The sequence below is a fragment of the Aythya marila genome (assembly GCF_965140915.1).
Source record: "Aythya marila genome assembly, chromosome: 18".
Taxonomy (NCBI): Eukaryota; Metazoa; Chordata; class Aves; order Anseriformes; family Anatidae; genus Aythya; species Aythya marila.
The window spans coordinates 8,087,208-8,098,394 of record NC_139059.1 but is presented as its reverse complement, the minus strand read 5'-3'; the positions used below and the strand labels follow the sequence as shown (position 1 = coordinate 8,098,394).

General features: G+C 59.5%; 1 protein-coding gene across 1 annotated transcript; it reads left to right on the top strand.

Moving 5' to 3' along the window:
• The first annotated feature begins 9,125 nt into the window (after positions 1-9,125).
• LOC309885273 (GTP-binding protein Rhes-like) lies at positions 9,126-10,407 on the top strand. Its single transcript, XM_082775035.1, has one exon. It carries the CDS (start codon positions 9,744-9,746, stop codon positions 10,368-10,370), a length of 627 nt encoding a protein of 208 aa, XP_082631161.1. The 5' UTR covers positions 9,126-9,743; the 3' UTR covers positions 10,371-10,407.
• Positions 10,408-11,187: the final 780 nt, after the last annotated feature.

Below are 11,187 nucleotides of genomic sequence, written 5' to 3'. Positions count from 1 at the left end.
TTAATGGCACGAGCTTCAGCCTCCTGGTTCAGGGAGGGCAAACTCATAAATTTTGCCTGTTTGTGCTTTGCAGTTGCACAGAAATCGCTGCCACAAATGTGTTGAAAGCCCTGGCTGAGGGCAGGGAGGACACAAATCTGCAGCCAGCATGGGGCAGAGGTGCCTGCTGGCGAGTTTCAGCCCCCATGCGAAGAGTTCTCTAACCTCCTGCTTTCTCTGACCTCCTGTAGACCCTCAGTGCAAAGAACCAGTGCGGTCCTGGAGGAGGAGGCTTCTTAATGCCCTATAAACTGCAAAATCCCATGGGCTCATGCAGCAAAGCAGCCGTCAGCCCCGAAGCTACATCCCTGCCCGGGCAGAGGTAAAGCCCTCTTCGTGCCGAGCCTCCTTGGTGGGTGAGGACAGAAGCGATGCCTTCAAACATGAGCTTTGTGAGGCCAGCTCGGTGCAGCCGGCCGTGCCAGGTCACCCCGCGCCGCTGGCCCTCGTTACACAGATCTAGGACAAGCAGCCTCCTTTGTTTTCTCCTCTCCGGGCATCACGAGAGGTCTGGGTTTGTAGGACGGCAGCTTGGGAACATTAACTCACCGTAGGGTTATTTTGTCTTCATGCTGGAGTCTTCGTGGAGATGTCAGCTGCCAGAACGTGTCAGTTCTGCTTCACGGGACTGCCTTGGCGTTTTGTGGCCATGACAAGGAGACGAGGCACGGCACCCTTGGAGGAACGCTTTCAGTCTGGATGGTTTCGCTAATAAACAAGCTCGAGCTGGGCTGGGCTTAGCTGGGTGACTCCAAATGGGGCAGGGACATCGGAGGTGACCACAGCGGGGGGACACTGGCAGGACCACCACCGGCCCGCAGAGCAGGCGATGGTCAAACGGATCCAGGAGGAGAAAGCTGGGGGAGAGGAGCGGGGAGAAGAGGAGATGCTCGACCACGGACAGAGCTATGGGGTCCTGCAGCAGGGCACAGCTCAAAGCAGATGGGGGTGGCAGCTCCTTGGCCCCAGCACAGCAATGAATCCCCGCGGGGGAGCAGCCCCAGCACCCCAGGACCTTGCGGAGGCTCTGGAGCGTGATGCCCTTCACCGAAGGCGAAGCTCAGGGCGCTGCAGCTCTGCGTCACAGGAGGTGCCTTGGGGGGGACGCATCCTGCCCACGTCCTGGTTTGCAGAGATCCGTGGCACGTTGCCCGGGGAAATCAGCGCCTGGAGCAGGCACTGGGGCTCTGCTGTGGTTATGGGGAGATGTGAGTGACAGAGTCTGCAGGGCTTTTGGAAATGAAGTTGTTTGTCAGAGCGTTTCTGACTTGTACTGCTCTCTTCCAGAGATCCTTATATTCCTAGATATGGCCCTATAAGGGCCTTAGTTATGTTTTTTCCCCTGCTGACCGTGCCAAACTGTGCAGGGACTGGGGGTGCCCAGTGAGTAGGAGGGCTGCTGTGTGCTGTTCAGCCACGGCAAGCCACACAGTGGCACATTTGCCAGGTACCAGCACGTACATTTGGCACACGTAAGGGCAGGTACCTATGCAGAAACATTCCCCAGGGCCGTGCCAGGCTCAGCACCCACTGGGATTGCAGCTGCAGGCCAGGGATGCTGGAGATGCTGCTTTTCACCTGCTCCCCCCAGCCCTTTGGAGCCCTGGCAGACATTAGCAGCTACACAGTTGCCTGGGGGTGTATTTTTTGCAGAAACTTCAGCTTTCCGCCTCGGCTCTGGGTCTCGCACCACGTCTCCTTTGCCATCACTCAGCAGCTGAAGATGAGAAAAAAGCTGCTGCCCCTGTGAAACTGCGTGCGGCTGCCGGGGCCTCGTGGAAACCACCTGCAGACAGTGCAGAAGGCAGAGCAGGGTGCGATGGGGGCTGCGCTCCTTCTGCCTTCACAGAAGCTGCTCTGTGAGCAGGGAGCACAGCGGTGCTTTGGTTTCTGGCACGTTGCCCTCCTGACTCAGTTTACCTGCTGAAATCCACTTCTTTTCCCCTTGCTGCTGCTCCTCTGGAGGCTTTGGCAGCACAGAGGCGGAGGGAGGGCCAAGCAGGATCTGGGTAACAGGGCCATGCTCTGCAGGCTGGCACTTTGCTCCTTCCCACGTCTCTGTTGTGAAACAAGCAGGATCTTGGCCGGGGGCAGAGCACCGAGCCACATCCATCAGCCGGGGCTGATCCGCAGACAATTGTTTTAAGCATTACTGGAAAGGAGCTGAAGCACATTGGCACACATGCACACAGGTCATTGCACAAGGAAAATAAAGGCAATTCCACCTGGCACGGGGCAAGTGTGACCCTTGCTCGGCTAGCACTGGGTCTGGGAAGGGCTCTTCACCTCCCGGTGTTGGCTCAGCATCTCCATCCCTCCCGGCGCCGCTGGAGCCACGCTGCCCGTGATGGAAACGAGACCTGATTTTGAGCAGAAAGCAGCTGCGTGGGGTATCTTGCTCTGCCAGCTCCTCTCCGCTTCCCGCTGATGCTGAAGGAGGCTGATGGAAGCGAAGTGCACGTCGGCCCCCTCCTCGGAGCCGGGGAGCTTGGCTTGGGTGCTTGAAGCGACACTGATCCAGGGGATGTGGCTGCTCCTGGCCTCACACCCCTCCTGCTGGATTGCCCCGTGGGGTGCTGACGTGCACGTGGGGACAAGGGACAAAAGTGCATGGTCTCTGTGTTCTGCTCCTCTTGCACACGTGCTTTTGGGTGCTTCTTCTATTCTGAGAGCATCCCCACAGCCGATCCAGCTGGGGGGTCTCTGTCCTGCTGGGCAGTGACACGGGGATCCTCATGGGATGCAGCAGCCCCATCAGTCCCCTCCTCTGGTTTGTGGCAGCTCTGCTGATGGCCGGAGTGCTCCAGAACCTGGAGAAGCAGCAAAAAGCAAGGATCGTCCCTGGGGACACTGCAGAGCCTCACAACAGCAAAACTCCAGCCAAACCCAGGCCACATCACCCGCGCCACCAGCCCCGTCTGGTACCGGGGTCAGCAGGCGGCCGAGCCTGCGTGTGACTGGGGACACCAAGCTCCCTGTCAGGGCCAGGGACCTGGCATGTTCCGACACCAAACTCCCCCATGCAGTGAATGAAAACCTCAGCTTTTCACTTTGCTCTAACAAAACCTTCCTTTGCACATGCCCTGGGTGGGGGGGAAGGAGAAGCTTGACCACAAATACAGCTACAGAAGCAGCAACCAGTTCACCCTGCACTGGATTCGGGACAGCACGGAGCTTGCTTTTACTGCAGGATGCAAAAGTTTCTTTTGCTATTGAAGGGCAAGGAGCCAGTGGGGAAAGGGCAGAGGATGCTGTGTGATGAAAGCCCGAGGAACCAAGGCTGTGCGGTCAGAGGATGCTGTCTTCATGGCAAATGACAGTGTCTGCGGGCAGGCAGCGTCACCCGGGGAGGATGTTTACAGCGTGACATTTCCATGCACTCCGAAAAAAAAGCAAGCGCTTGGTTTTCAGGGCGAGGGTGTCACGGCTCCCTGCCTCGGCAAGGGGCACGATGCATTAAGGCACGGGTCAGGGGAGGCACCGCCACCAACACTGCTCGGGGACGGGAGGCGAGACGTGACGCCGTGGTGACAGCCAGGGGGATGCTCCGGTCCCAAGACACAGACCATGCCCAGAGCTGGGCCACGGGGGCACCCCGAGGGTCTGAAGCCAGGCAGGAGGCATTGCTCCGTCCCCACAGCAAGCTGGAGGTGCCCGTGCTGCCCGGCCCTGTGCTCCGGTGTCCTGAGCCTGGGCTCGCCCTCTGCGGCTGCCCTGCCAGGGTGAGGCCCTGTGGGGTGCCCAGAACCTGTGGGGAGGCAGAGCTGATGCCAAGGCTTATGCCAAGGCTTCACATCCCTCCATGAGGCCACCACAAAGCTGGGCAGAGCCGGCTGCTGGGAGCACTGGGAGCACCGGGAGCACAGGCACCATAAAGCCCGCAGGCTGCAGCCCATCTCCTGCTCATACAGGGCATGGAAGGTGCCAGGCTGGGCCCCTGCTCCCCAGCCCTGGGGACACAGAGGCTGCACGCCCGCTGTCACAGCCCTCACCCGCTGGTGACCCGAGCGCGCTGCCGCATTGCCTCACCCCGCATCACCTTGGGAAAAGCCGTCTCGGTGGCCCGGAGTGAGGCCAGCTTCTCACTCCCATTAATAATCCTGACCAGAGCAAGATAAGAGACGCAGCAGGAGCTCCTCCGAACCTGAGAACAGCTGCGCTAAATCCCTTTAGTCCTGGCCAGGACGTCTGTTTACAGCCAGCCTGGCTTTCACCGCCCGCCGGTACACGCCGTTCGCAGCCTCCCCGGCCCCTCGGTGAGGGTCTCATGGGGGCAGCGGGGAGGGCAGTGGCACGACCCCAAAAGCCTGGTCGTGGAGGACTTTAAAACCAAGGGGCTCTCCCTGCTGGGAAGGATTTGTGCAGGGATGAGCAACTGGAGGGTTTGGGCAGGAGGCGAGCTGGCAGGTGCCTGCTCTGATGGCTACGTGCGTGCCACCTGCTCCCACAAGCTCAGCAGTGGCCTGGATCAACCCTGTCCCCAGGGACAGCAGAGCCCCCTCGGCAGGGCAGGACGTGCCACAAGGATGCCCTCAGCCCCCTCAAATTGGTTGGTGACACCAGCACCAATCTCCGCGGTCCCTATTCCAGCAGCACCAGGGGACCCCCGCCCCGTTCTCCATCCCTCATCGCCCCGCTGACGCCTGGCCGGGAGCAAACCTCAGCCCTGGTGCCCCCCATGCAATTAGAACCTTTAATTAAGCCACCAGCCCCATCCGGCACCGGGGTCAGCAGGCGGCTGAGCCTGCACGTCCCTGCGGCGGCCCCGGGAACAGGATCCGTCGGGCGACACGCTGTTCCAGCCGGCGGTGCCACGGCGCCCCACGTATGGCTGGTACATCTATGCATCCCCTGCGCGGGGGGGCGAAGCTATACGAAGGTTCAGATTTCTCCTCTCACCTGTCGAGAAATCAAAGGCCAGTGGGATTTAATCTCCTGCCGGGGGACAGGTGGGTTTAACCCCCTCTTGTCGCTCTGGCTGGGGGTGCCAGCACGCTGCTACCCCGGTGTTTTCAGGTTTCCAACCCAGGGATCAGTCCCAGAGGAAGAAATGATGCTTTGCCCCCCACCCCGGACCCCTCTGGGCTTGTGCCTGCGGTGAAGGGAAGCAGCTGGGGCCGTGCTGCTCGTGGGGATGATCTCCCCTGGTTTCTCATTACTGCTGCTTCCTTCTCAGCGTCTCAGCGGGAACACCAGCAAGGCCTCCTGCACACGCAGCCCCTCTCACGTACACCATGCATTTAACCATCTGCACAACCAGGAGGCTGGCGGGTCGCATGGGGTGGGAGCATCCTGCGGGCACGGGCTGCATCCCTGCCCCGCCGTGGGGTGCAGAGCCACGGCGTGCTGGGCTGGGCACGTGCGGGCTGCTGGGGCACCACACACAGCAGTGAGTGGGGCGCTGGCAGTGCCCAGCACAGTGTTGATGTACAGAAGGAGCTCCACAGCTGAGCCCCGAGGCAGGAGCTCCCCAAAAACCCACCTCGATGCAGGCTGGTCCCTGCTGAAATTTGCAGATTGCCCTTCTGCAGGAGTCGTGTCCTGGCAGCAGGGCTGGGGAGCACAGGGCTGCTGAAGGTTCGTGTGCCTGGGGGGGATCCTGCGTGGTGGCTGATGCTGACCGCACGTCAGGCTTGCTATTGCAATGAATGAATGTTCATAAAAGATGCTGCAAAACCTGGCAGGACTTTAAGACCTCTTTTGGAAGAGCTCAGCTCAAATGCCAAACAAAAAGGCGCTCCCTCCCTCCTGTACAGGCTGCTTCAGGAGCTGTACAGCCAAGGCACCGCTGCATCACCCGTCCTGTCCCACTACAAGCACTGGGAGCGGAGTGTGCTTGTGTGTGCAGAGCCCCGTGACCCCCTGTACCAGGTGTTCTTGGCTTTTTTCATGACAACGGGGCCATCTCCCTGCTCTGCCCTCATCCCTGCTACTCCTCTAGGTCCTGCTCAGCACCTGCCTGGCACTGTCCCTGCCCCTGTGGCCCATGGTCTCTTCTCCCTCCTGCACCCATCCTCCTCCCAGCCCACCTCAAGCAGTGCCCAGCTGTTGTAGAAACCCTGACGGGCGTTTGGCAAGAAGCAGCACACCTATCATTTTCCAGCATCCTTCCACAAATTGCTCCATTTCTGATGAGGACTGCGGTTGAGGATGCCCAACCAGGCTCCCCTGCTCCAGCTCCCCAAAGGAGTGGGGCTCCTCCTGCCCCAACCCCACACGCTGTGGCCTCGCTGCTTTGTCCTCCCCTCCTGCCTCCCTTGCTCCTCCCTGCTGGCAGCTCAGCGCTGTTTTCCCTCCACGCTCTGGTTCCCGCAGGTCACCGTGATGTCCATCAGGGCGTCACGGTCCCCTCGGGGTGCCATGGTCCTCTTGTCCCTGCTGGGATGGCAGCAGGAGCCGCGGTCACGGTGTGTGCCCTGCCTGTGCCTGCAGAGCGAGGTGGAACAGTCCCTCTCCATCTCTATTATCAAGCCCAGCACGAGGGCCAGATCCTGCCCGCTCCCCACAGCCCCACTGAAGGCAGGAGCCAGCTCGGCCCCGCTCAGCAGGGGCTTTGCTGAAGGTCCCATAAATGTCCCCTGGGTCTTTCCCTGGGGCAATCACAGGCTGAACCTAGGGCTGGTTTTGTACTACCTGCCCCAAGGCGGCCTGCCAAACCCCTCCTGAAAAAATATTGTGTCTAAGAACATCACTGTGCACACAAAAGGCTGCGATGGAAAATGAGTTGCTGCCCTCGTTCCTCCTGGTTTCTCCCTTGTCTTCACAGGGTCCCCCTTGCGCTTTGCTTTCCTTCTGCCAGTGGACATCAGCTAATGTGGAACAAGATATTCATGCGAAAGGCCTTTGGAAATATTCATTGCTCATCTCTTAACAAGATTACCTCTGAAATCCTCCATTGCTCTGAGGGAGATTTAAAACCTTTCAGGCTCTCGGTAACCATAGCAGCACGGATGTGAAAACTAACGGGGGACAACTGATGTGAAAAATCATGTGGGCCGTGCACACACTGCGTGCGGCGCAGCACAAAGGCTGGGGACTGCCTTATCTGCAGCAAATTTCTCTGTTTAACTCTGCGTAACCTTTACAGAAACTCACCACAACCAGGGGCGGCCTATTCACTCCTATCACGAGCATCCAGAACACATTTCTTGGCAGAAATGCCTCCGGCTGCTGACAGCCCTGGTGATATTGTTGTGTTTCTGCAGGCACACGAGGACTGCTTGCTCTGCCGGTGCAGCTCCCCGATGGCTGTCCCCAGTCACGCAGACCCACGGGGTCTGAGCACCATGACCTGTGTGGTGGCACCAGGGTCACCTTCCCTATGACATTTGGGCCAGAGGAGCAGCTCGGTGTTTCCCATCGTGTCCATCAGCTGAAGCTTCATGCTTGGAGGCAGTAGTGGTGATGGTTCGGAGCCAGGACGGGGCATTTGGAGACTGGTGTCCCCGTGGGACCCCCTGCCTTGGGGATGGCTTTGGCCCCAGAGCCAGCTGGGAGCCACTGTAGGGTGCGTGAAAAGCCCTGAAGATACCTGAGCACAAAGAAACATGAGCAGAATTCCTTCCTGCTTCATGTCATTTTTGGCTTTAACCAGGTTCCAAAGCTGGGGTGACGTGGTTTGTCGTGCCCTGCTCCATGCTGCCTTGGGGTCTTCATCACCACTGGAGTTGGTGGCACGCCAGGCACCAAAATCAGCCTACAAGCCCTCCCTTCGGTCCCATGCCCAAAGCTGGCAGTCCCCAGGCACTCAGTGTGAATCCATCCCTCCTCCCAATTTTTGGCCAACAGCAGCCCTGTGATCACACCAGGATGCCTTCTGCATCCTCAGCTCCTTTTAATACCACGGCGGGTGGTGCACTGCTGGGTGCTGCCAAACCCCACGGATGCCACGGGTGGTTTTGGACACCACCACCCATCCCAGCGGGCACCCAACCTTCCTCTTCTTCCTGAGCAGGGACCCTGCTAATCCCAGTGAAACCTCCTGGCTTTCCTTGTAATAGGATCAGAGAAGGGAAGTGCTCATACTGCTAAAATACAGTTGCAGTTGGGGAATTAAGAGGCAGGAGTAACTCTTGTGAAAAGGGCTTTTGAAATCAGCAGAACAAACACAACCAAAACTAAATGATGAAACTGGTAGTTTGTTATCAAAAGAAAACCAACTGGTAGTTTGCTAGCAAAAGGAAACCAACTGCATGAAAATTACAGAAACTAGTCCACAGCTAGGAAAAAACACACACACGCACAAAATTTTGATAAAGACTTATTCTGTCTTGTCAACAAGCTCCCTCTGTATTTGCACTTTTCATAAATCAGCTGCACGAGTGATGAACAGCGATGACTTCAGCAGCAAGAAGAAGAGGAGGCTGCTGAGGAAGTGTCCAGACAGGGCAACCTGCATGCCCACCAGCAAACCCGCTTCCCGACGTGATGTCTGGCTGCCCAGAGAAGGGGAGCACCACGCACCCCGCTGCTCTGCCTGGTAAATCAACCACCCCTTCCCTCCCGACACCGTGTGCTCAGCCTGAACCCACAAGCTGAACACTGGTATTGGGACAGGCGGGTTGTGTGGTTCAAAAATCATTTCCCAGTACTGAGAGGTCCCCCAGCACTGTGGGGTCAGCATCTCTCCCTGCCCTCGGAGGGTACACGCACTGCTGAGCTCACACCCTAGCTCTGACCCCATTTTTGCCACGCTGCTGCCCTGGGAACACATCCCACTTCCAAAACCTCTCAGCTGGTGTCAGGGACACGCAGCACCTCTGCCCACTGCTGCTCTCTGTTCGCTGGTTTGCAGCTTCTGTGCCAGAGCCCAAACTGCCCTGGGTCCTGTGGAGACCTTGGCAGCTCTGGGTCAAAGCCCGGGCAGGGTCAGCGATCCCACCCGTGACTGTCTGGGATTTGCTCCTGGAGATGACAGCGCACTGTTTGCAGGGAGATTTTATTTTTCCCCCCAGGCTAAATATTTCATAAAATCACAGCATAACTGACAGCTGAACATGGAGACTATGACGCACGGCTTTCAGGGAGATCTTACTTTCCCCCTCAGGTCAAACATTTCATAGGATCACGGAGCGGTTGGGCACGTTCGCAGCGGGCCGCTCCAAAAACGAGCTCCGGACCCAGACAGGCGTGGGCAAGGCTGCAGATGTCCCCCTGCCATGTCCACCCAACGGGATGGCGAGCACGGCTTGGCTCCCCTGCCGAGAACAATCCCATGCCAAGAAGCACAGGCTGCTCTCTGGGCAGGGCTGGCCGGCTGCAAGGCTGCCAGCTCCCCGGTGCTGCCGGCAGCGGCGAGAGATGCAAGCGCGATGTGCAACGCAGCGCGGTGCTCTCCAGGGCTGGAGTAGCTTTCCAGGGCTGAGCGCCGCGGATTGGCCCGGAGCACCCCGCTCTCCTCCCTCCCTGCCCTCCTCCTTCAGCACCCTCAACCCACGGAGATTGGACAGCGGGGTGCCACATGGCAGAGAGGAACCAGGATAAAAGATGAGCAGGTCCGGGGAACGGGAGCGTCTGCAGCAGAACGGCCGGGAGAAGTTTGCAGGGAGGTGGCACCAAACTTTGCCGGCTGCACGGAGCTGGGGCACAAGGCTGCAGGGACAGACAGACGGACAGACACCGGGGCTGCAGCCACCCAGGGACACCCACGGCTTGAGCACCAGCTGCCGAGCATCCTGTCCCCTGGAGAGCCTCCGCGCCCAGCCATGTCCCTGGTGGTGAAGGAGAAGAACCACGTGCGCCTGGTCTTCTTGGGCGCTGCCGGCGTGGGCAAGACCGCGCTGATCCGCCGCTTCCTGCTGGACACCTTCGAGCCCAAGCACCGGCGCACGGTGGAGGAGCTGCACAGCAAGGAGTACGAGGTGAGCGGCGCCACGGTGACGGTGGAAATCCTGGACACTAGCGGCAGCTACTCCTTCCCGGCCATGAGGAAGCTCTCCATCCAGAACAGCGACGCCTTCGCCCTGGTCTACGCCGTCAACGACGCCGAGTCCTTCGAGAGCGTCAAGAGCCTGCGGGAGGAGATCCTGGAGGTGAAGGAGGACAAGTTCCCCCCCATCGTGGTGGTCGGCAACAAGGCAGAGAGCGGCGGCGAGCGGCAGGTGCCGGCAGAGGACGCGCTGTCGCTGGTGGAGCTGGACTGGAACAGCCGCTTCGTGGAGACCTCGGCCAAGGACAACGAGAACGTGCTGGAGGTCTTCAGGGAGCTGCTGCAGCAAGCCAACCTGCCCAGCCGGCTCAGCCCCGCGCTCTGCAAGAGGAGGGAGACGTTCCCCAAGGAGCACATGCTGCGGCCGCCCATGAACAAGACCAACAGCTGCTCGGTGTGCTGAGCCGGCCGCCCGGGGCCGGCTGGGAACTCAGGTGGGCTGGGTGGGGGAGAGGCGCTGCCTCGGCCAAAAGCGACCCCGCTCCCTCCCACCCCTGCTCTCCTCGTCCCCACCCAGCCCGCTGGGACCAGAGAGGGTTTGTGGGGCAAAAGGAGGAGACCCTTGGATGGGATGCTGGTCGCTTTGGTTTGGCCAGTGCCGGGAAGGTGCGGGGAGAGGGCGAGTTCCCAAAAAAGCAGGACACCCACCTGAGAAACCGCCGTGAGAGCCAGCAGGTGGAGGTGAGCCGAGGCAAGGGGGGCTCGAAGCGCTGGGGCTGCAGTGGTGGTGAGCTTGTGGGTGGGCAAGAGGCTCCTTGTCCACTAGGAAGGGGGACAAGCGACGGGGCTCTGGCTGCTCACATCAAAAAGCAGACGTGGGCATCTGTGCGCCGCGCTGCACCCTGCCAGTGCCACCCCCCTGGGTCTCCTCCAGGTCCTGTGTCCACCTGGCCCCAGCACAGGCACGTGCCATGTTCTGGGGCAGCTACGTTAACACCGGCACATCCAGTGTCCAAAGTAGTTTTGGTTTTGTACTTGAGTAGACATGTAGAGCAGGCAATATCATGGTCTATGCACCTCTTCAGTTTTCTCTTTTCTATGTCTGTTTTTTTAAGTGCACCCAATAAACGTGTTGCTGCAAAGTGGAGCTGGAAAACGTGTGGGTTTCTTTCTGCTGTGCCTCCAACACCGTAGTACCTGATACAAGCTCTGTGTGCCCAGACCCCTTATCTCTGCATTTGTTTTCCCTCCCCCGTGCCCTGCCCTTATCTGGCTCGTCC